Source organism: Cyanistes caeruleus, chromosome 35 (genome assembly GCF_971803275.1).
Source record: "Cyanistes caeruleus chromosome 35, bCyaCae1.hap1.1, whole genome shotgun sequence".
Classification (NCBI taxonomy): domain Eukaryota; kingdom Metazoa; phylum Chordata; class Aves; order Passeriformes; family Paridae; genus Cyanistes; species Cyanistes caeruleus.
This window is the reverse complement of record NC_141736.1, coordinates 1,136,755-1,161,778: the sequence shown is the minus strand read 5'-3', so window position 1 is coordinate 1,161,778 and position 25,024 is coordinate 1,136,755. Positions and strand designations below refer to the sequence as shown.

Genomic DNA, 25,024 nt, shown 5'->3' with positions numbered 1-25,024 from the left:
CACGGTCACTCGGTGCTGTGGTCACTCAGTGCTGTGGTCACTCAGTGCCACGGTCACTCAGTACCATGGTAGCTTGGCACCATGGTCACTCGATGCCACAATCACTCAGCACCGTGGTCACTCAGCACCGTGGTCACTCAGCACCGTGGTCACTCAGTGCCGTGGTCACTCAGTGCCGTGGTCACTCAGTGCCGTGGTCACTCAGCACCACAGTCACTCAGCACCGTGGTCACTCAGTGCCATAGTCACTTGGTGCCGTGGTCACTCAGCACTGTGGTCACTCAGCACCGTGGTCACTCAGCACCGTGGTCACTCAGTGCCACAGTCACTTAGCACCGTGGTCACTCAGTGCCACAGTCACACAGTGCCGTGGTCACTCGGTGCCGTGGTCACTCCACCACACCACCCCCGTGTCCCCCATAGTTTAACCACCAGAACAAAGAATCAGGTGTCGAACAGCGAATTGTCCCTCCTCCCCCTTTTTTTTGGGTGCAAACCCCCCAAACCCCCCAGTTCCCCAGAGCCCCTCTGAGGATGGATCAGGGGTGCAGGGGGGGGGGATTGTGGGGGGCTCTGAGCGTTTTGGGGGGGCTCCGGCAGCGCCCGGTGACCGCCCCCCGCTCCCGTCCCCAGCACGCGCTCCGGCTCGCCGCCTTCGGCCAGCTCCACAAAGTCCTGGGCATGGATCCCCTGCCCTCCAAAATGCCCAAAAAACCAAAGAACGAGAACCCAGTGGATTACACCGGTACGTAACGGCCCCCTCGGCCCCCCTCCCCAGCGAGGATTTGGGTGGAAATCGGGGGATTTAGGGAGCGCCCCCTGCTCGTTGCTGCAGTTCAGATCCCGCCCAGCACCACCTACGCCGTCACCCCCATGAAGCGGCCGATGGAGGAGGACGGGGAGGAGAAATCGCCCAGCAAGAAGAAAAAGAAGATTCAGAAAAAAGGTATTGAGTTAACGAGAGGTAGGTACGGCCCCCTGGGGAGGGGGGAAACGGGGGTGGGAGTTTGGGGGGGGTCAGGTGAAGGTTTTGGGGGGTTTTGGGGGGTTTTGGGGATGGTGAAAATAACTTAAAGTTGGGAGATTTGTGGTGGGCAGAGCTGGAAGGAAGGAGGAAAAAGATCAGGGTTTGTCTGGAATGGGAAAAAACTGATGGGAGATGGATTGAAATGGGAAATGATGGGTTAGAACTGGTTTGGAGTGGGAAAAGATGAATGGGAATTGGTCTGGAATGGGAAAAGGTCAATGGGAACTGGTCTGGAGTGGGAAAAGATCAATGGGAATTGGTCTGGAATGGGAAAAAAATTGATGGGAGATGGATTGAAATGGGAAATGATCGGTCAGAATTGGTCTGGAGTGGGAAAAGATGAATGGGAATTGGTCTGGAATGGGAAAAGATCAATGGAAATTGGTCTGGAATGGGTCTGGAATGGGAAAAGAGTGATTGGAACTGGTCTGGAGTGGGAAAAGGTCAGTGGGAAATGGTCTGGAATGGGAAAAGATGAATGGGAACTGGTCTGGAAAGGGAAAAGAGTGATTGGAAATGGTCTGGAATGGAAAAAGGTCAATGGGAATTGGTCTGGAATGGGTCTGGAATGGGTAAAGAGTGATTGGAACTGGTCTGGAGTGGGAAAAGAGTGATTGGAACTGGTCTGGAGTGGGAAAAGGTCAATGGGAATTGGTCTGGAATCGGTCTGGAAAGGGAAAAGATGAATGGGAACTGGTCTGGAATGGGAAAAGGTCAGTGGGAATTGGTCTGGAATGGGAAAAGATGAATGGGAATTGGTCTGGAAAGGGAAAAGACTGATTGGAAATGGTCTGGAATGGAAAAAGGTCAATGGGAATTGGTCTGGAATGGGTCTGGAATGGGTAAAGAGTGATTGGAACTGGTCTGGAATGGGAAAGGTCAATGGGAACTGGTCTGGAATGGGAAAGGTCAATGGGAACTGGTCTGGAATGGGAAAAGGTCAATGGGAACTGGTCTGGAATTGGTCTGGAATGGGAAAAAAAACTGATGGGAGATGGAATGAAATGGGAAATGATCGGTCAGAATTGGTTTGGAATGGGAAAAGAGTGATTGGAAATGGTCTGGAGTGGGAAAAGACCAATGGGAATTGGTCTGGAATGGAAAAGGCCAATGGGAAATGGTCTGGAAAGGGAAAAGAGTGATTGGAAATGGTCTGGAATGGGAAAAGATCAGTGGGAATTGGTCTGGAAAGGGAAAAGATCAGTGGGAACTGGTCTGGAATGGAAAAGGTCAATGGGAATTGGTCTGGAATGGGAAAAGATTAATGGGAATTGGTCTGGAAAGGGAAAAGACTGATTGGAAATGGTCTGGAATGGAAAAAGGTCAATGGGAATTGGTCTGGAATGGGTAAAGAGTGATTGGAACTGGTCTGGAATGGGAAAGGTCAATGGGAACTGGTCTGGAATGGGAAAGGTCAATGGGAATTGGTCTGGAATGGGAAAGGTCAATGGGAACTGGTCTGGAATGGGAAAGGTCAATGGGAATTGGTCTGGAATGGGAAAGGTCAGTGGGAACTGGTCTGGAATTGGTCTGGAATGGGAAAAAAAACTGATGGGAGATGGAATGAAATGGGAAATGATCGGTCAGAATTGGTTTGGAATGGGAAAAGAGTGATTGGAAATGGTCTGGAGTGGGAAAAGACCAATGGGAATTGGTCTGGAATGGAAAAGGCCAATGGGAATTGGTCTGGAAAGGGAAAAGAGTGATTGGAAATGGTCTGGAATGGGAAAAGATCAGTGGGAATTGGTCTGGAAAGGGAAAAGATCAGTGGGAATTGGTCTGGAAAGGGAAAAGGTCAATGGGAACTGGTCTGGAATGGAAAAGGTCAATGGGAATTGGTCTGGAATGGGAAAAGATTAATGGGAATTGGTCTGGAAAGGGAAAAGACTGATTGGAAATGGTCTGGAATGGAAAAAGGTCAATGGGAATTGGTCTGGAATGGGTCTGGAATGGGTAAAGAGTGATTGGAACTGGTCTGGAATGGGTAAAGAGTGATTGGAACTGGTCTGGAATGGGAAAGGTCAATGGGAATTGGTCTGGAATGGGAAAAGGTCAGTGGGAACTGGTCTGGAATTGGTCTGGAATGGGAAAAAACTGATGGGAGATGGATTGAAATGGGAAATGATCGGTCAGAATTGGTTTGGAATGGGAAAAGAGTGATTGGAAATGGTCTGGAGTGGGAAAAGGCCAATGGGAATTGGTCTGGAAAGGGAAAAGACCAATGGGAACTGGTCTGGAATGGGAAAAGGTCAATGGGAATTGGTCTGGAATGGGAAAAGGTCAATGGGAACTGGTCTGGAATGGGAAAGGCCAATGGGAATTGGTCTGGAATGGGAAAAGGCCAATGGGAAATGGTCTAAAAAGAGAAAAGACCAGTTGGAACTTGTCTGCAATGAGAAAATACCGGTCAGGACCGGTCTAAAATGGAAAAAGACTGGTCACAACTGATCTACAGTTGGAAAATACTGGTGGGAACTGGTGTGGAATGGGAACAGAGCCGTGGGAGCTGCTGTGGAACGAGCAAATTCCCAAAACACCAATTGGAACTGACCCCAAAGTAGAAAACACCGCTCTGGAATCGCTTTTACTCCTTGGAAGGAGCTGCCACCCTCCAAGTGCGGGTGTTGTTTTTTCCTGTGCAGAGGAGAAGCTGGAGCCTCCTCAGGCCATGAACGCGCTGATGAAGCTGAACCAGCTGAAACCGGGGCTCCAGTACAAGCTGGTGTCCCAGACCGGGCCCGTGCACGCTCCCATCTTCACCATGGCCGTGGAGATCGACGGCAGCACCTTCGAGGCCTCGGGGCCCTCCAAGAAAACGGCGAAGCTCCACGTGGCCGTGAAGGTGAGCACGGGGAAACGGCTCCGGGAGCTCCGGGAGCTCCGGGAGCGCCGGGCTCAGATATACAGAGTGCGTGCCCTTGTTTCTAGGATTGATTAAATTTATTGATTAATTTAATTAAGAAACGGCTCCGGGAGCTCCAGGAGCTCTGGGAGCTCCGGGCTGAGATACACAGTGCGTGCCCTTGTTTCTAGGATTGATTAAATTTATTGATTAATTTAATTAAGAAATGGGGAAACGGCTCCGGGAGCGCCGGGAGCGCCGGGAGCTCCGGGCTGAGATACACAGTGCGTGCCCTTGTTCCTAGGATTGATTAAATTTATTGATTAATTTAATTAAGAAATGGGGAAACGGCTCCGGGAGCTCCGGGCTGAGATACAGAGTGCGTGCCCTTTTTTCTAGGATTGATTAAATTTATTGATTAATTGAATAATTAAAAACGGGGAAACGGCTCCGGGAGCGCCGGGAGCTCCGGGCTGAGATACACAGTGCATGCCCTTGTTCCTAGGATTGATTAAATTTATTGATTAATTTAATTAAAAACGGGGAAACGGCTCCGGGAGCTCCGGGAGCTCCGGGAGCTCCGGGCTGAGATGCAGAGTGCGTGCCCTTGTTCCTAGGATTGATTAAATTTATTGATTAATTAATTTATTGATTAAATTTATTGATTAATTTAATTAAAAACGGGGAAACGGCTCCGGGAGCTCCGGGAGCTCCAGGAGCTCCGGGCTGAGATATACAGTGCGTGCCCTTGTTTCTAGGATTGATTAAATTTATTGATTAATTTAATTAAGAAACGGCTCCGGGAGCGCCGGGAGCGCCGGGAGCTCCAGGCTGGGATACAGAGTGCGTGCCCTTGTTCCTAGGATTGATTAAATTTATTGATTAATTTAATTAAGAAACGGCTCCGGGAGCTCCGGGCTGGGATACACAGTGCGTGCCCTTGTTCCTAGGATTGATTAAATTTATTGATTAATTTAATTAAGAAATGGGGAAACGGCTCCGGGAGCTCCGGGAGCGCCGGGAGCTCCGGGCTCAGGTACAGAGTGCGTGCCCTTGTTCCTAGGATTGATTAAATTTATTGATTAATTAATTTATTGATTAAATTTATTGATTAATTTAATTAAAAACGGGGAAACGGCTCCGGGAGCGCCGGGAGCTCCGGGAGCTCCGGGCTGGGATACAGAGTGTATGCCCTTGTTCCTAGGATTGATTAAATTTATTGATTAATTTAATTAGAAACGGGGAAACGGCTCCGGGAGCTCCGGGCTGAGATACAGAGTGCGTGCCCTTGTTCCTAGGATTGATTAAATTTATTGATTAATTTAATTAAGAAATGGGGAAACGGCTCCGGGAGCTCCGGGAGCTCCGGGCTGGGATACAGAGTGCGTGCCCTTGTTCCTAGGATTGATTAAATTTATTGATTAATTTAATTAAGAAACGGCTCCGGGAGCTCCGGGCTGAGATACAGAGTGCGTGCCCTTGTTCCTAGGATTGATTAAATTTATTGATTAATTTAATTAAAAACGGGGAAACGGCTCCGGGAGCTCCGGGAGCTCCGGGCTGAGATACAGAGTGCGTGCCCTTGTTTCTAGGATTGATTAAATTTATTGATTAATTAATCCAGGCTGGTGTCGGTGGCTGAGATACACACTGCGTGCCCTTGTTCCTAGGATTGATTAAATTTATTGATTAATTTAATTAAGAAACGGGGAAACGGCTCCGGGAGCTCCGGGCTGAGATACAGAGTGCGTGCCCTTGTTCCTAGGATTGATTAAATTTATTGATTAATTTAATTAAGAAATGGGGAAACGGCTCCAGGAGCTCCGGGCTGGGATACAGAGTGTGTGCCCTTGTTCCTAGGATTGATTAAATTTATTGATTAATTTAATTAAGAAACGGCTCCGGGAGCTCCGGGCTGGGATACACACTGCGTGCCCTTGTTCCTAGGATTGATTAAATTTATTGATTAATTTAATTAAAAACGGCTCCGGGAGCTCCGGGAGCTCCGGGCTGAGATACAGAGTGCGTGCCCTTGTTTCTAGGATTGATTAAATTTATTGATTAATTAATCCAGGCTGGTGTCGGTGGCTGAGATACACACTGCGTGCCCTTGTTCCTAGGATTGATTAAATTTATTGATTAATTTAATTAAGAAACGGGGAAACGGCTCCGGGAGCTCCGGGCTGAGATACAGAGTGCGTGCCCTTGTTCCTAGGATTGATTAAATTTATTGATTAATTTAATTAAGAAATGGGGAAACGGCTCCAGGAGCTCCGGGCTGGGATACAGAGTGTGTGCCCTTGTTCCTAGGATTGATTAAATTTATTGATTAATTTAATTAAGAAACGGCTCCGGGAGCTCCGGGCTGGGATACACACTGCGTGCCCTTGTTCCTAGGATTGATTAAATTTATTGATTAATTAATTTATTGATTAAATTTATTGATTAATTTAATTAAAAACGGGGAAACGGCTCCGGGAGCGCCGGGAGCTCCGGGAGCTCCGGGCTGGGATACACAGTGTGTGCCCTTGTTCCTAGGATTGATTAAATTTATTGATTAATTTAATTAAGAAACGGCTCCGGGAGCTCCGGGCTGGGATACAGAGTGCGTGCCCTTGTTCCTAGGATTGATTAAATTTATTGATTAATTTAATTAAAAACGGGGAAACGGCTCCGGGAGCGTCGGGAGCTCCAGGAGCTCCGGGCTGGGATACAGAGTGCGTGCCCTTGTTCCTAGGATTGATTAAATTTATTGATTAATTTAATTAAGAAATGGCTCCGGCAGCTCTGGGCTGAGATACAGAGTGTGTGCCCTTGTTCCTAGGATTGATTAAATTTATTGATTAATGGAATAATTTAATTAAGAAATTTAATTAATTAAGAAATTTAATTAATTAAATTAATTTAATTTAAATTAATAATTTCATTAATAAATTTCATTACTTAATGTAATTAAATAAATTTATTAAATTAATGAAATTAAATAATTTAATAAATTTAATTACTTAATAATGTAATTAAATAAATGAATTAAATTGATTTAATTTAAATTAATAATTTAATTAATAAATTTAATTGCTTAATAATGTAAATGATTAAATGAATTAAATTAATTTAATTTAAATTAATAATTTAATTAATGAATTTAATTACTTAATAATGTAATTAAATTAATTAAGTTAATTTAAATTAATAATTAATTAATAAATTTAATTAATTAATAATGTAATTAATTAAGTTAAGTTAATTCAATAATTTAATTAATAAATTTAATTAATTGATAGTTAATCAATTAATTAATTTAAATTCATAAATTAATAAATTTATATAATTAATAATGTAATTAAATAAGTTTATTAAATGAATTTAGTTTAAATTAATAATTTAATTGGTAAATTAATAATGTAATTAATTGAAATAATTTAATTTATTTAATTTAAAATAATAATTTAATTAATAAATTAATTAATAATGTAATTAATGCAAATAATTTAATTAATTTAATTAAATTTAATTTAAAATAACAATTTAATTAATAAATTTAATAATTTAATAATCATTCAATTTCTTGAGAATTTCAATATTTAGTTCCAGGATTCAAGGAAACCCTGAATTTCATCCAACACCAAATTCCCGAGCGCGTTTTCACGGCGATGCCTGAGAACAAACATCAGAGCTCGATAGGAAAAGTGGAAATGTGCAAATCAGGAAGTTTTTTAAATCTTTGGGTGAAAAAGTTTAGAGAACAGGAGAGAAGATGAAGATTTAGGGTTTTAAGTGATTGGGTAAAAAATGCCACAGTGCAGCACAGAGATCATTCTATTCATAATAAAAATCATTTAATTGGCAGCTGTTAATTGGGTAAACAGACACATAAAAACCTTGAAAAAGATCTTTTTTACCCATTTCTATCATAGTGCACACATAAAAACCTTGAAAAAGATCTTTTTTACCCATTTTAGCCATTTCTAACCCATTTCCATCACAGTGCCCCCAGCTCCTTGTACCTCATAACGCTGATCAAAATAAACAACTGCGACCCAAGGAGAGAAAACTCCCTCTGGTCAATCTTCATTTCAAAAGGGAGAAAAAACCCAAACCCAAAAATCCTTTAACCGAGACGGGGTGGGAGCAGCACCGGGGATTCGGGGACGCCGAGCGCCGGGGAGAGCCGCAGCTTTCCTGGGGGGTTTTCCCGGAATGAAAGCGGCTCTGCTGCCCTCCAGGTGCTGCAGGACATGGGTTTGCCCACGGGAGTGGAAGGAAAGGACTCCGGGAAGGGCGAGGAGTCGGCGGAGGAGACGGAGACGAAGCCGGTGGTGGTGGCGCCTCCGCCCGTGGTGGAAACGGTGTCGACGCCCACGGCGGCCTCGCCCACGGCGGATCAGACCCCCGAGGTGGGTGGGGGGACACGGGGAGGGGACACGGGGCAGGGGACACTGGTGGTGCTGGTGGTGGGATCGCTCCTGGCTGGAGCAGGAGGTGGAAGTGGCTCCTTGAGGGTCTCTCCCAAAAAGTTTGGGAGGTGCCTCCTTGAGGGTCTCTCCCAAAAAGTTTGGGAAGCGGCTCCTCAATGGTCTCTCCCAAAAATTGGCTCCTTGAGGGTCTCTCCCAAAAATTGGCTCCTTGAGGGTCTCTCCCAAAAAATTGGCTCCTTGAGGGTCTCTCCCAAAAAGTTTTGGAAGCGGCTCCTTGAGGGTGTCACCTAAAAATTGGCTCCTTGAGGGTCTCTCCCAAAAAATTTGGGAAGCGGCTCCTTGAGAATCTCTCCCAAAAATTGGCTCCTTGAGGGTCTCTCCCAAAAAATTGGCTCCTTGAGGGTCTCTCCCCAAAAAGTTTGGGAGGTGCCTCCTTGAGGGTCTCTCCCAAAAAGTTTGGGAAGTGGCTCCTTGAGGGAAATTTGGGAAGTGGCTCCTTGAGGGTCTCTCCCAAAAAGTTTAGGAAGCGGCTCCTTGAGGGTGTCACCTAAAAATTGGCTCCTCAAGGGTCTCTCCCAAAAAGTGGCTCCTCAAGGGTCTCTTCCAAAAACTTTGGGAAGCGGCTCCTTGAGGGAAGTTTTGGAAGTGGCTCCTTGAGGGTCTCTCCCAAAAAGTTTTGGAAGTGCCTCCTTGAGGGTCTCTCCCAAAAATTGGCTCCTTGAGGGTCTCTCCCAAAAAGTTTGGGAAGTGGCTCCTTGAGGATCCCACAGAAAGTTTGGGAAGCGGCTCCTTGAGGGTGTCACCTAAAAATTTGCTCCTTGAGAGTCTCTCCCAAAAAATTTGGGAAGCGGCTCCTTGAGAATCTCTCCCAAAAATTGGCTCCTCGAGGGTCTCTCCCAAAAAATTGGCTCCTTGAGGGTCTCTCCCCGAAAAGTTTTGGAAGTGCCTCCTTGAGAGTCTCTCCCAAAAAGTTTTGGAAGCAGCTCCTTGAGGGTCTCTCCCAAAAATTGGCTCCTTGAGGGTCTCTCCCAAAAAGTTTGGGAAGCGGCTCCTTGAGGGTGTCACCTAAAAATTGGCTCCTTGAGGGTCTCTCCCCAAAAATTGGCTCCTTGAGGGTCTCTCCCAAAAAATTGGCTCCTTGAGGGTCTCTCCCAAAAATTGGCTCCTTGAGGGTCTCTTCCAAAAAGTGGCTCCTTGAGGGAAGTTTTGGAAGTGCCTCCTTGAGGGTCTCTCCCAAAAAGTTTTGGAAGTGGCTCCTTGAGGGTTTCTTCCCAAAAATTTTGGGAAGTGGCTCCTTGAGGGAAATTTGGGAAGTGGCTCCTTGGGGGTCTCTCCCAAAAGTTTGGGAAGTGGCTCCTTGAGGATCCCACAGAAAGTTTAGGAAGCGGCTCCTTGAGGGTGTCACCTAAAAATTGGCTCCTTGAGGGTCTCTTCCAAAAAAGTTTTGGAAGTGCCTCCTTGAGGGTCTCTCCCAAAAATGGGCTCCTTGAGGGTCTCTCCCCAAAAATTGGCTCCTTGAGGGTCTCTCCCCAAAAAGTTTTGGAAGTGCCTCCTTGAGGGTCTCTCCCCAAAAATTTTGGGAAGTGCCTCCTTGAGGGTCTCTCCCAAAAAGTTTGGGAGGTGCCTCCTTTAGGGTTTTTTCCCAAAAAGTTTGGGAAGCGGCTCCTTGAGGGTTTCTCCCTAAAATTTTGGGAAGTGCCTCCTTGGGGGTCTCTTCCCAAAATATTTGGGAAGCGGCTCCTTGGGGGTCTCACCCAAAAAGTGGCTCCTTGAGGGTTTCTTCCCAAAAATTTTGGGAAGCGGCTCCTTAAAGGTCACTCCTAAAAGTTTGGGAAGCAACTCCTTGAGGGTCTCTCCCAAAAAGTGGATCCTCAAGGGTCTCTCCCAAAATTTTGGGAAGCAGCTCCTTGAGGGTCTCTTCCAAAAAGTTTGGGAAGCGGCTCCTTGAGGGAAATCTGGGAAGCGGCTCCTTGAGGGTTTCTTACCAAAAAGTTTGGGAAGCGGCTCCTTGAGGGTCTCTCCCAAAAAGTGGCTCCTCAAGGGTCTCTCCCAAAAAGTTTTGGAAATGGCTCCTTGAGGGTCTCTTCCAAAAAGTTTGGGAAGCGGCTCCTTGGGGGTCTCTTCCAAAGTCTGGGAAGCAACTCCTTGAGGTTCTCCAAAAAAGTTTGGGAAGCGGCTCCTTGAAAATTTTGGGAAGCGGCTCCTTGAGGGTCTCTCCCAAAAAGTGGCTCCTTGTGGATCTCTCCCAAAAAATTTGGGAAGCGGCTCCTTGAGGGTCTCTCCCAAAAAGTGGCTCCTCAAGGGTCTCTCCCAAAATTTTGGGAAGCAGCTCCTTGAGGTTCTCCAAAAAATTTTGGGAAGCGGCTCCTTGAAAATTTTGGGAAGTGCCTCCTTGGGGGTCTCTCCCAGAAAGTGGCTCCTCAAGGGTCTCTCCCAAAAAGTTTGGGAAGCGGCTCCTTGAGGATTTTTTCCCAAGAAGTTTGGGAAGCGACTCCTTGAAAAGTTTGGGAAGCGGCTCCTTGAGGATCTCTCCCAAAAAGTGGCTCCTCAAGGGTCTCTCCCTAAAAGTTTTGGAAGCGGCTCCTTGAGGGAAGTCTGGGAAGTGGCTCCTTGAGGGTTTCTTACCAAAAATTTTGGGAAGCGGCTCCTTGAGGGTCTCTCCCAAAGTTTGGGAAGCGGCTCCTTGAAGGTCACTCCTAAAAGTTTGGGAAGCAACTCCTTGAGGTTCTCCCAAAAAGTTTGGGAAGTGCCTCCTTGAGGGTCTCTTCCCAAAAAGTGGCTCCTTGTGGATCTCTCCCAAAAAGTTTGGGAAGTGGCTCCTTGAAAAGTTTGGGAAGCAACTCCTTGAAAAGTTTGGGAAGGGGCTGGGTGTGGATCTCTCCCAGAAGGTTTGGGAAGCGGCTCCTTGTGGATCTCTCCCAGAAAGTTTGGGAAGGGGCTCCTTGTGGCTCTCTCCCAGAAGGTTTGGGAAGGGGCTGGGTGTGGATCTCTCCCAGAAAGTTTGGGAAGGGGCTGGGTGTGGCGTGGGGGATTTTTGGGATTCAGGCAGCCCTCGTGTGCCCGCAGAACGTGAAGCAGCAGGGACCAATCCTGACGAAGCACGGCAAGAACCCGGTGATGGAGCTGAACGAGAAGCGGCGCGGCCTCAAGTACGAGCTGATCTCGGAGACGGGCGGGAGCCACGACAAGAGATTTGTCATGGAGGTGAGGGGACACGGAGCTTCCCAGAGCTCCAGATCCCAGTCCAAACCCTATCCCAGAGCTTGGAAAATCACCTCAACCCCTTCCCGGGAGTTTAAATCATCAAATCCAAGTGATTTGGGTTGGGAGAAACCCAAATTAAATCTCATTAATGGGCTGGGATAGAATTCCAGCTCTGGGATTCCCTGGAGCTCTCCAACCTTTTCCTGACTTTTATCCACTTCCAACGTGGGGTTCCATCCCTTCCCAAGAGTTTAAATCATCAAATCCAAGTGATTTGGGTTGGGAGAAACCCAAATTAAATCTCATTAATTGCCCAGGACAGCCTGTGACAATTCCAGCTCTGGGATTCCCTGGAGCTCTCCAACCTTTTCCTGGCTTTTGTCCACTTCCAACGTGTTTTTCCATCCCTTCCCAAGAGTTTAAATCATCAAATCCAAATGGTTTGGGTTGAAAGAAACACTTAAATCTCATTAAAGGGCAGGGACAACCTTCCAGCTCCGGGATTCCCTGGAGCTCTCCAACCTTTTCCTGACTTTTATCCACTTCCAACGTGTTTTTCCATCCCTTCCCAAGAGTTTAAATCATCAAATCCAAGAGTTTTGGATTGGGAGAAACCCAAATTAAATCTCATTAATGGGCTGTGACAATTCCAGCTCTGGGATTCCCTGGAGCTCTCCAATCTTCTCCTGACTTTTATCCACTTCCAACATGTTTTTCCATCCCTTCCCAAGAGTTTAAATCATCAAATCCAAGTGATTTGGGTTGGGAGAAACCCAAATTAAATCTCATTAATGGACTGGGACAGAATTCCAGCTCCGGGATTCCCTGGAGCTCTCCAACCTTCTCCTGACTTTTGGGTTGGGAGAAACCCAAATTAAATCTCATTAATGGGCAGGGATAGACTGAGACAATTCCAGCTCTGGGATTCCCTGGAGCTCTCCAATCTTTTCCTGACTTTTATCCACTTCCAACGTGTTTTTCCATCCCTTCCCAAGAGTTTAAATCAAATCCAAGTGATTTGGGTTGGGAAAAACCCAAATTAAATCTCATTAATGGGCTGGGACAGAATTCCAGCTCTGGGATTCCCTGGAGCTCTCCAATCTTTTACTGATTTTTATCCACTTCCAATGATTTTTTCCATCCATTCCCAAGAGTTTAAATCATCAAATCCAAGTGATTTGGGTTGGGAGAAACAATTAAATCTCATTAATGGACTGGGACAGAATTCCAGCTCCGGGATTCCCTGGAGCTCTCCAATCTTTTCCTGACTTTTGGGTTGGGAGAAACCCAAATTAAATCTCATTAATGGGCAGGGTCAGCCTGTGACAATTCCAGCTCTGGGATTCCCTGGAGCTCTGCAACCTTTTCCTGACTTTTATCCACTTCCAACATGTTTTTCCATCCCTTCCTAAGAGTTTAAATCAAATCCAAGTGATTTGGGTTGATAGAAACAATTAAATCTCATTAATGGGCTGGGACAGAATTCCAGCTCTGGGATTCCCTGGAGCTCTCCAACCTTCTCCTGACTTTTATCCACTTCCAACATGTTTTTCCATCCCTTCCCAAGAGTTTAAATCATCAAATCCAAGTGGTTTGGGTTGGGAGAAACCCAAATTAAATCTCATTAATGGGCAGGGATAGACTGAGACAATTCCAGCTCTGGGATTCCCTGGAGCTCTCCAATCTTTTCCTGATTTTTATCCACTTCCAACGTGTTTTTCCATCCCTTCCCAAGAGTTTAAATCATCAAATCCAAGAGTTTTGGGTTGGGAGAAACAATTAAATCTCATTAAAGGGCAGGGACAACCTTCCAGCTCCGGGATTCCCTGGAGCTCTCCAATCTTTTCCTGACTTTTGGGTTGGGAGAAACCCAAATTAAATCTCATTAATGGGCTGGGACAGAATTCCAGCTCTGGGATTCCCTGGAGCTCTCCAACCTTTTCCTGACTTTTATCCACTTCCAACGTGTTTTTCCATCCCTTCCCAAGAGTTTAAATCAAATCCAAGAGTTTTGGGTTGGGAAAAACCCAAATTAAATCTCATTAATGGGCAGGGATAGACTGAGACAATTCCAGCTCTGGGATTCCCTGGAGCTCTCCAACCTTTTCCTGATTTTTATCCACTTCCAACGTGGGGTTCCATCCCTTCCCAAGAGTTTAAATCAAATCCAAGTGATTTGGGTTGGGAGAAACAATTAAATCTCATTAATGGGCAGGGACAGAATTCCAGCTCTGGGATTCCCTGGAGCTCTCCAACCTTTTCCTGACTTTTATCCACTTCCGACGATTTTTTCCATCCCTTCCCAAGAGTTTAAATCAAATCCAAGTGATTTGGTTGGGAAAAACCCAAATTAAATCTCATTAATTGCCCAGGACAGCCTGTGAGAATTCCAGCTCTGGGATTCCCTGGAGCTCTCCAACCTTTTCCTGATTTTTATCCACTTCCAACGTGTTTTTCCATCCCTTCCCAAGAGTTTAAATCAAATCCAAGTGATTTGGGTTGGGAGAAACAATTAAATCTCATTAATGGGCAGGGACAGAATTCCAGCTCTGGGATTCCCTGGAGCTCTCCAACCTTTTCCTGACTTTTATCCACTTCCAATGTGTGGTTCCATCCCTTCCCAAGAGTTTAAATCAAATCCAAGAGTTTTGGGTTGGGAAAAACCCAAATTAAATCTCATTAATTGCCAAGGACAACCTGTGACAATTCCAGCTCCGGGATTCCCTGGAGCTCTCCAATCTTTTCCTGATTTTTATCCACTTCCAACGTGTTTTTCCATCCCTTCCCGAGAGTTTAAATCATCAAATCCAAGTGATTTGGGTTGAAAGAAACAATTAAATCTCATTAATGGGCTGTGACAATTCCAGCTCCGGGATTCCCTGGAGCTCTCCAACCTTTTCCTGACTTTTATCCACTTCCAACATGTTTTTCCATCCCTTCCCAAGAGTTTAAATCATCAAATCCAAGAGTTTTGGGTTGAAAGAAACAATTAAATCTCATTAATGGGCAGGGACAGAATTCCAGCTCTGGGATTCCCTGGAGCTCTCCAACCTTTTCCTGACTTTTATCCACTTCCAACGTGGGGTTCCATCCCTTCCCAAGAGTTTAAATCATCAAATCCAAGAGTTTTGGGTTGGGAGAAACAATTAAATCTCATTAAAGGGCAGGGACAACCTTCCAGCTCCGGGATTCCCTGGAGCTCTCCAATCTTTTCCTGACTTTTGGGTTGGGAGAAACCCAAATTAAATCTCATTAATGGGCTGGGACAGAATTCCAGCTCTGGGATTCCCTGGAGCTCTCCAACCTTTTCCTGACTTTTATCCACTTCCAACGATTTTTTCCATCCCTTCCCAAGGTGGAGGTGGACGGGCAGAAGTTCCAAGGCGCCGGCTCGAACAAGAAGGTGGCCAAAGCCTACGCGGCGCTGGCCGCGCTGGAGAAGCTGTTCCCTGATGCTCCCGTTGCCATCGAGCAGAACAAGAAGAAAAGAGCCCCCGTTGCAGCCAGGGGTGGCCCCAAATTCCCAGTAAAAGTGAGTGAAATTCCCCAATCCCACAGCTCTGGGGTGGGGAAAGTGATTGGAAGTGGTGTGGAGTGGGAAAAGAGTGATTGGAAACGGTGTGGAGTGGGAAAAGAGTGATTGGAAACGGTGTGGAGTGGGAAAAGAGTGATTGGAAGTGGTGTGGAGTGGGAAAATATCAATGGGAACTGGTCTGGAATGGAAAAGGTCAATGGGAATTGGTCTGGAATGGGAAAAGAGTGATTTGAACTGGTCTGGAATGGGAAAAGATGAATGGGAAATGGTCTGGAGTGGGAAAAGGTCAATGGGAATTGGTCTGGAGTGGAAAACGTCAATGGGAACTCGTCTGGAATGGAAAAGGTCAATGGGAATTGGTCTGGAATGGGAAAAGAGTGATTTGAACTGGTCTGGAATGGGAAAAGGCCAATGGGAACTGGTCTGGAGTGGGAGAAAAGAGTGATTTGAACTGGTCTGGAGTGGGAGAAAAGAGTGATTTGAACTGGTCTGGAGTGGGAAAAGAGTGATTGGAACTGGTTTGGAATGGGAAAAGATCAATGGGAATTGGTCTGGAGCTGGAAAAGATCAATGGGAATTGGTCTGGATTGGGAAAAGGTCAATGGGGACTGGTCTGGAATGGGAAAAGGCCAATGGGAATTGGTCTGGAATGGGAAGAGAGTGATTTGAACTGGTCTGGAATGGGGAAAGATCAATGGGGACTGGTCTGGAATGGGGAAAGATCAATGGGAATTGGTCTGGAATGGGAAAAGGCCAATGGGAACTGGTCTGGAGCTGGAAAAGACCAATGGGAACTGGTCTGGAATGGGGAAAGAGTGATTTGAACTGGTCTGGAGTGGGAAAAGATCAATGGGAACTGGTCTGGAATGGGGAAAGAGTGATTGGAACTGGTCTGGAATGGGAAAAGATCAATGGGAACTGGTCTGGAATGGGAAAAGAGTGATTGGAACTGGTTTGGAATGGGGAAAGATCAATGGGAACTGGTCTGGAATGGGAAAAGAGTGATTTGAACTGGTCTGGAGTGGGAAAAGCCCTGGGGTCTCACTCTGGGGTGTCACTCACTGGCCACTGGCTCTGGGCTACGATCCTTTCCTGGGAGCAGAAATCCTTTCCTGGGAGCAGAGCAAACATCTTGGAAACACAAAACCCACAAGTTTTTTCCAGGAAAAATCCTCTGGATTTGGAGGTTCCCGAGTTTGGACTCCACCCCGGGGGGGGAAAGCGGCGTCCCGCGTTTTGGGGATTATTTTTTTGGGGAGGAAAATCCTTGATTCCAGCTCCAAGTGACACCTCCCTCCTTTTTTCCTTGTCCCCTCAGCAGCACAACCCAGGATTTGGGATGGGGGGAGGCCCCATGCACAACGAGGCCCCCCCGCCCCCCAACATGAGGGGTCGAGGCCGGGGTGGAAACATCCGGGGCCGCGGGAGAGGCCGGGGCGGCTTCGGGGGCAACCACGGCGGCTACATGAACACAGGTGAGGGTGAGCAGAGCCCCCCCTGGCATTTTGGGGTGTTCCCTGCTGGGATGGGATCCTGGACACGTGGAGATTCCAGAATTTTCTGTGGGGGAGATGAACCCGTAAGCTGGTGTGGTGGTTGTGGGGTTTGGGTGTTTCAGATACCCCAAAATTCCTGTGAGGGATCAAATCCCCCTAATCTGGTGTGGTGTTTGTGGGGTTTGGGTGTTCCAGAGACCCCAAAATTCCTGTGATGGAATGAATCCCCCTAATCTGGAATTGTGTCCATGAATTCTGAGTGTTCCAGAGCCCCCAAATTCCTCTGAGGGATCAAATCCCCCTAATCTGGAATTGTGTCCATGAATTCTGGGAATTACAGAGACCCCAAATCCCTCTGAGGGATCAAATCCCCCTCTGGAATTGTGTCCATGAATTCTGGGAATTCCAGAACCCCCCAAATCCCTCTGAGGGATCAAATCCCCCTCTGGAATTGTGTCCATGAATTCTGGGAATTCCAGAGCTCCCCAAATCCCTGTGAGGGATCAAATCCCCCTCTGGAATTGTGCCCATGAATTCTGGGTGTTCCAGAGCCCCCCAAATCCCTCTGAGGGATCAAATCCCCCTCTCCCATCATGTCCATGAATTCTGGGAATTCCAGAACCCCCAAATCCCTGTGAGGGATCAAATCCCCCTCTGGAATTGTGTCCATGAATTCTGGGAATTCAGAACCCCCAAATCCCTCTGAGGGATCAAATCCCCCTCTCCCATCGTGTCCATGAATTTTGGGAATTCCAGAGCCCCCCAAATTCCTGTGAGGGATCAAATCCCCCTCTGGGATTGTGTCCATGAATTCTGGGAATTCCAGAACCCCCAAATCCCTCTGAGGGATCAAATCCCCCTAATCTGGAATTGTGTCCATGAATTCTGGGAATTCAGAACTCCCCAAATCCCTCTGAGGGATCAAATCCCCCTAATCTGGTGTGGGGTTTGTGGGGTTTGGGTGTTCCAGAGACCCCAAAATTCCTGTGAGGGATCAAATCCCCCTCTGGAATTGTGTCCATGAATTCTGGGAATTCCAGAGCTCCCCAAAATTCCTCTGAGGGATCAAATCCCCCTAATCTGGAATTGTGTCCATGAATTCTGGGAATTCCAGAACCCCCAAATCCCTCTGAGGGATCAAATCCCCCCCTGGGATTGTGTCCATGAATTCTGGGAATTCAGAACTCCCCAAATCCCTCTGAGGGATCAAATCCCCCTCTCCCATCATGTCCATGAGTTCTGGGAATTCCAGAGACCCCAAAATTCCTGTGAGGGATCAAATCCCCCTAATCTGGAATTGTGTCCATGAATTTTGGGAATTCCAGAACCCCCAAATCCCTCTGAGGGATCAAATCCCCCTCTGGAATTGTGTCCATGAATTCTGGGAATTCCAGAGCCCCCCAAATCCCTGTGAGGGATCAAATCCCCCTCTGGAATTGTGTCCATGAATTCTGGGAATTCCAGAACCCCCAAATCCCTCTGAGGGATCAAATCCCCCTCTGGAATTGTGTCCATGAATTCTGGGAATTCCAGAACCCCCCAAATCCCTCTGAGGGATCAAATCCCCCTCTCCCATCGTGTCCATGAATTTTGGGAATTCCAGAGCTCCCCAAATCCCTCTGAGGGATCAAATCCCCCTCTGGAATTGTGTCCGTGGGTTCTGGGAATTCCAGAGCTCCCCAAATCCCTGTGAGGGATCAAATCCCCCCCTGGGATTGTGTCCATGAATTCTGGGAATTCCAGAACCCCCAAATCCCTCTGTGGGATCAAATCCCCCTAATCTGGAATTGTGTCCATGAATTCTGGGAATTCCAGACCCCCCAAATCCCTGTGAGGGATCAAATCCCCCTCTGGAATTGTGTCCATGAATTCTGGGTGTTCCAGAACCCCCAAATTCCTCTGAGGGATCAAATCCCCCTAATCTGGTGTGGTGTTTGTGGGTTTTGGGTGTTCCAGAGCTCCCCAGATCCCTGTGAGGGATCAAATCCCCCTCTGGGATTGTGTCCATGAATTCTGGGAATTCCAGACCCCCCAAATTCCTGTCAGGGATCAAATCCCCCTCTCCCATCGTGTCCATGAATTCTGGGAATTCCAGAACCCCCAAATCCCTCTGAGGGATCAAATCCCCCTAATCTGGAATTGTGTCCATGAATTCTGGGAATTCCAGAACCCCCAAATCCCTCTGAGGGATCAAATCCCCCTCTGGAATTGTGTCTGTGGGGTTTGGGTGTTCCAGAGCCCCCCAAAATTCCTGAGAGGGATCAAATCCCCCTAATCTGGAATTGTGTCCATGAATTCTGGGTATTCCAGAGCCCCCCAAAATCCCTCTGAGGGATCAAATCCCCCTCTGGAATTGTGTCCATGAATTCTGGGTATTCCAGAGCCCCCCAAATCCCTGTGAGGGATCAAATCCCCCTAATCTGGTGTGGTGTTTGTGGGGTTTGGGTGTTCCAGAGACCCCAAAATTCCTGTGAGGGATCAAATCCCCCTCTGGAATTGTGTCCATGAATTCTGGGAATTCCAGAGCTCCCCAAATCCCTCTGAGGGATCAAATCCCCCTAATCTGGAATTGTGTCCATGAATTTTGGGTGTTCCAGAGCTCCCCAAATCCCTCTGAGGGATCAAATCCCCCTCTGGAATTGTGTCCATGAATTCTGGGAATTCCAGAACCCCCAAATCCCTGTGAGGGATCAAATCCCCCTAATCTGGAATTGTGTCCATGAATTTTGGGAATTCCAGAGACCCCAAATCCCTCTGAGGGATCAAATCCCCCTAATCTGGAATTGTGTCCATGAATTCTGGGTGTTCCAGAGACCCCAAAATTCCTGTGAGGGATCAAATCCCCCTCTCCCATTGTGTCCATGAATTCTGGGAATTCCAGAGCCCCCAAATTCCTCTGAGGGATCAAATCCCCCTCTGGAATTGTGTCCATGAATTCTGGGTGTTCCAGAGCTCCCCAAAATAACTGTGAGGGATCAAATCCCCCTAATCTGGAATTGTGTCCATGAATTCTGGGTGTTCCAGAGACCCCAAAATTCCTGTGAGGGATCAAATCCCCCTAATCTGGTGTGGTGTTTGTGGGGTTTGGGTGTTCCAGAGACCCCAAATCCCTGTGAGGGATCAAATCCCCCTAATCTGGTGTGGGGTTTGTGGGGTTTGGGTGTTCCAGAGCCCCCCAAAATCCCTCTGAGGGATCAAATCCCCCTCTGGAATTGTGTCTGTGGGGTTTGGGTGTTCCAGAGCCCCCCAAAATTCCTGTGAGGGATCAAATCCCCCTCTGGAATTGTGTCCATGAATTCTGGGAATTCCAGAACCCCCAAATCCGAGGGATCAAATCCCCCTCTCCCACCGTATCCATACAATTTTTATTCCCCAGAGAATCCCTCCATGGATTCCCACTTCCCAAAATTCAGGGAATTTCACCCTTGGAATGTTGATTCCAACATTTTCTTCCTCTCCAGGGGCCGGCTACGGCAGCTACGGCTACGGAGGGAATTCCGCCACCGCCGGCTACAGTGAGTGCTCCTTTTCCCCCAGAAATCCCAAAAAAGGATTAAAAATTCCCAGCAAAGTGGCTGAAAGGAGGTGGAATTTGGTTAATTTTGGGTTTTTTTGTGTAAATCAATCCTTGGTTTTTAAGGAAATGGAAGCGTTTTGGTCGATTTTAGCTCCCGGCGAGGTTTTTTCTTTAAAAAATCCAATTTTTTTAATAAATCCCAGGCATTGTCAGGGTTTTTTTGGGAATATTTTTCCCACAAGGATCTGATCTTTAAAAAATCCAATTTTTTTAATAAATCTCAAGGATTGGATTGGGGTTTTTTGGGAATATTTTTCATCCCAGGGATTGGATCGGGTTTTTTTGGGAATATTTTTCCCACAGGGATCTGATCTTTAAAAAATCCAATTTTTTTAATAAATCCCAGGGATTGGATCAGGTTTTTTTGGGAATATTTTTCCCACAGGGATCTGATCTTTAAAAAATCCAATTTTTTAATAAATCCCAGGCATTGTCAGGGTTTTTTTGGGAATATTTTTCCCACAGGGATCTGATCTTTAAAAAATCCAAGTTTTTTAATAAATCCCAGGGATTGGATTGGGGTTTTTTTGGGAATATTTTTCATTCCAAGTTTTTTAATAAATCCCAGGCATTGTCAGGGTTTTTTTGGGAATATTTTTCATCCCAGGGATTGGATCAGGTTTTTTTGGGAATTTTTTTCCCAGGGGGATCTGATCTTTAAAAAATCCAATTTTTTTAATAAATCCCAGGCATTGTCAGGGTTTTTTTGGGAATATTTTTCCCAGGGGGATCTGATCTTTAAAAAATCCATTTTTTTTAATAAATCCCAGGCATTGTCAGGGTTTTTTTGGGAATATTTTTCCCACAGGGATCTGATCTTTAAAAAATCCAAGTTTTTTAATAAATCCCAGGCATTGTCAGGGTTTTTTTGGGAATATTTTGCCCAGAGGGATCTGATCTTTAAAAAATCCAATTTTTTTAATAAATCTCAAGGTTTGGATTGGGGTTTTTTGGGAATATTTTTCATCCCAGGGATTGGATCAGGGTTTTTTTGGGAATATTTTTCCCACAAGGATCTGATCTTTAAAAAAATCCAATTTTTTTAATAAATCCCAGGGATTGGATGGGGTTTCTTTGGGAATATTTTTCCCACAGGGATCTGATCTTTAAAAAATCCAAGTTTTTTAATAAATCCCAGGGATTGGATGGGGTTTTTTTGGGAATATTTTTCCCACAGGGATCTGATCTTTAAAAAATCCAAGTTTTTTAATAAATCCCAGGCATTGTCAGGGTTTTTTGGGGAATATTTTTCCCAGAGGGATCTGATCTTTTAAAAAATCCAATTTTTTTAATAAATCCCAGGGATTGGATCGGGGTTTTTTGGGAATATTTTTCCCAGGGGGATCTGATCTTTAAAAAAATCCAAGTTTTTTAATAAATCCCAGGGATTGGATCAGGTTTTTTTGGGAATATTTTTCCCAGAGGGATCTGATCTTTTAAAAAATCCAATTTTTTTAATAAATCCCTGGGATTGGATCAGGTTTTTTTGGGAATATTTTTCCCACAGGGATCTGATCTTTAAAAAAATCCAAGTTTTTTAATAAATCCCAGGGATTGTTGAGGTTTTTTTGGGAATATTTTGCCCACAGGGATCTGATCTTTAAAAAATCCAATTTTTTTAATAAATCCCAGGCATTGTCAGGGTTTTTTTGGGAATATTTTGCCCACAGGGATCTGATCTTTAAAAAATCCAATTTTTTTAATAAATCCCAGGCATTGTCAGGGTTTTTTTGGGAATATTTTTCCCACAGGGATCTGATCTTTAAAAAATCCAAGTTTTTTAATAAATCCCAGGCATTGTCAGGGTTTTTTTGGGAATATTTTTCATCCCAGGGATTGGATCAGGTTTTTTTTGGGAATATTTTTCCCAGGGGGATCTGATCTTTAAAAAATCCAATTTTTTTAATAAATCCCAGGCATTGCATCAGGTTTTTTGGGAATATTTTTCATCCCAGGGATTGGATCGGGTTTTTTTGGGAATATTTTTCATCCCAGGGATTTGGATCGGGTTTTTTTGGGAATATTTTTCATCCCAGGGATTGTCAGGGTTTTTTTGGGAATATTTTTCATCCCAGGGATTGGATCGGGGTTTTTTTGGGAATATTTTTCATCCCAGGGATTGGTTCGGGTTTTTTTTGGGAATATTTTTCCCACAGGGATCTGATCTTTAAAAAAATCCAAGTTTTTTAATAAATCCCAGGGATTGGATCGGGGTTTTTTTGGGAATATTTTTCCCCCAGGGATCTGATCCAGGCTGTTTTAAAGGTGTGAAATTCCCTGATTTGCTGGAATGTTGGGATTTATTTCCCGGTGGAATTGCGTGTGCTGAAGCGAATCCTTGGATCCCAATGGATCCTGCATCCACGGGGGTGGATCCCAATGGATCCTGCTGGAATCACGGGGGTGGATCCCAATGGATCCTGCTGGAATCACGGGGGTGGATCCCAATGGATCCTGCTGGAATCACGGGGGTGGATCCCAATGGATCCTGCTGGAATCACGGGGGTGGATCCCAATGGATCCTGCATCCACGGGGGTGGATCCCAATGGATCCTGCTGGAATCACGGGGGTGGATCCCAATGGATCCTGCTGGAATCACAGGGATTGGATCCCAATGGATCCTGCTGGAATCTCAGGGATTGGATCCCAGGATGGATCCTGCTGGAATCACGGGGGTGGAGCCCAGTGGATCCTGCTGGAATCTCAGGGATTGGATCCCAATGGATCCTGCTGGAATCACGGGGGTGGATCCCAATGGATCCTGCTGGAAACATTGGGGTGGATCCCAATTGATCCTGCTGGAATCACAGGGGTTGGATCCTGCTGGATTTGGATGGATCCTGCTGGATTTGGATGGATCCTGCTGGAATCTCAGGGATTGATCCAGATGGATCCTGCTGGATTTGGGTGGATCCTGCTGGATTTGGTTGGATCCTGCTGGATTTGGGTGGATCCTGCTGGATTTGGATGGATCCTGCTGGATCTGGATGGGTCCTGCTGGATTTGGGTGGATCCTGCTGGAATCTCAGGGATGGATACAGATGGATCCTGCTGGAATCTCAGGGATGAATCCGAATGGATCCTGCTGGATCTGGATGGATCCTGCTGGATCTGGATGGATCCTGCTGGAATCTCAGGGATGGATCCTGCTGGATCTGGATGGATCCTGCTGGAATCTCAGGGATGGATCCTGCTGGATCTGGATGGATCCTGCTGGAATCTCAGGGATGGATCCTGCTGGATCTGGATGGATCCTGCTGGAATCTCAGAGATGGATCCTGCTGGAATCTCAGGGATGGATCCTGCTGGATCTGGATGGATCCTGCTGGATCTGGATGGATCCTGCTGGATCTGGATGGATCCTGCTGGAATCTCAGGGATGGATCCGGATGGGGGGATCCGGATGGGAACAGAACCCCAAGAACAGATCCACACCAGGGTGGGGGGGAGATCCCACAGATCCAGGGGGTCTCCATCAACTCCACAACCCCCTCCCCATTTCTCCCACACATCTCCAGAGCGCCAAAACCCCCTCGGGTGACCTCTGCCCCCTCCTCTCTCCACCCAGGCCAGTTCTACAGCAACGGTGGCCACTCCAACTCGGGCGGCGGCGGCGGCGGCGGCGGCGGCGGAGGCGGCGGCGGCTCCTCGGGCTACGGCTCCTACTACCAGGGCGGCGACGGCTACACGGCCCCCGCGCCCCCCAAACACGGCGGCAAGAAACAGCAGCACGGCGGCGGCCAGAAGGCCTCGTACGGCTCCGGCTACGCCGGCCACCAGGGCCAGCAGCCCTACGGACAGGGCCAGTACGGCGGCTACGGGCCCGGGCAGGGCAAGCAGAAGGGTTACGGGCACGGCCAGGGCGGTTACTCCTACTCCAACTCGTACAACTCGCCCGGCGGAGGCTCCGATTACAACTACGAGAGTAAATACAGTGAGTTAGGGGTTGAGTTAAGGGTTGGAGTTAAGGGTTGAGGTTTGGTTGAGGTTGGGTTGGAGTTAAGGGTTGAGTTCAAGATTGGAGTTCAGGGTTGGAGTTAAGGGTGGAGTTAGGGGTTGAGTTAAGGGTTGGAGTTAAGGGTTGAGGTTTGGTTGAGGTTGGGTTGGAGTTAAGGGTTGAGTTAAGGGTTGGAGTTAAGGGTTGAGGTTTGGTTGAGGTTGGGTTGGAGTTAAGGGTTGAGTTCAAGGCTGGAGTTCAGGGTTGGAGTTCAGGGTTGGAGTTAAGGGTTGAGTTCAAGGTTGGAGTTCAGGGTTGGAGTTCAGGGTTGGAGTTAAAGGTTGAGTTAAGGGTTGGAGTTAAGGGTTGGAGTTGGGTTGGAATTAAGAGTTGGAGTTGGGTTGGAGTTAAGGGTTGGAGTTGGGTTGGAATTAAGAGTTGCTGTTAAGGGTTGAGTTCAAGGTTGGAGTTCAGGGTTGGAGTTAAGGGTTGAGTTAAGGATTGAGTTGTGGGTTGGAGTTCAGGGTTGAGTTGTGGGTTGGAGTTAAAGTTGAGGTTGGGTTGAGGTTGGGTTGGAGTTAAGGGTTGAGTTCAAGGTTGGAGTTCAGGGTTGGAGTTCAGGGTTGAGTTAAGGGTTGAGTTAAGGGTTGGAGTTCAGGGTTGGAGTTAAGAGTTGAGTTTTTGGTTGGAGTTGGGTTGGAGTTAAGGGTTGGAGTTGGAGTTAAGGCTTGGAGTTGGGTTGGAGTTTTGGGTTGGAGTTAAGGGTTGGAGTTGGGTTGGAATTAAGAGTTGCTGTTAAGGGTTAAGGATTGAGTTGTGGGTTGGAGTTAAGGGTTGAGTTGTGGGTTGGAGTTCAGGGTTGAGTTGTGGGTTGGAGTTAAAGTTGAGGTTGGGTTGAGGTTGGGTTGGAGTTAAGGATTGAGTTGTGGGTTGGAGTTAAGGGTTGAGTTGTGGGTTGGAGTTAAGGGTTGAGTTGTGGGTTGGAGT

General features: G+C 46.7%; 1 protein-coding gene across 15 annotated transcripts in view; it reads left to right on the top strand.

Moving 5' to 3' along the window:
- The window catches only part of ILF3 (interleukin enhancer binding factor 3), a 48,068-nt gene that overhangs the window by 18,871 nt on the left and 4,173 nt on the right, over positions 1–25,024 (top strand). For 4 of the 15 annotated variants that reach the window (XM_086871360.1, XM_086871358.1, XM_086871356.1 and 1 more), the window contains exons 10-18: positions 634–745; positions 836–946; positions 3,670–3,869; positions 8,096–8,266; positions 11,354–11,491; positions 14,847–15,023; positions 16,348–16,501; positions 19,984–20,037; positions 23,669–24,034. In XM_086871360.1, the coding sequence (XP_086727486.1) occupies positions 634–745; positions 836–946; positions 3,670–3,869; positions 8,096–8,266; positions 11,354–11,491; positions 14,847–15,023; positions 16,348–16,501; positions 19,984–20,037; positions 23,669–24,034 (1,483 nt within the window). Of the gene's footprint in view, positions 1–633; positions 746–835; positions 965–3,669; positions 3,870–8,095; positions 8,267–11,353; positions 11,492–14,846; positions 15,024–16,344; positions 16,502–19,983; positions 20,038–23,668; positions 24,035–25,024 lie in introns of all 15 variants that reach the window. The other 11 variants (XM_086871359.1, XM_086871354.1, XM_086871353.1 and 8 more) reach the window with 3 other exon arrangements.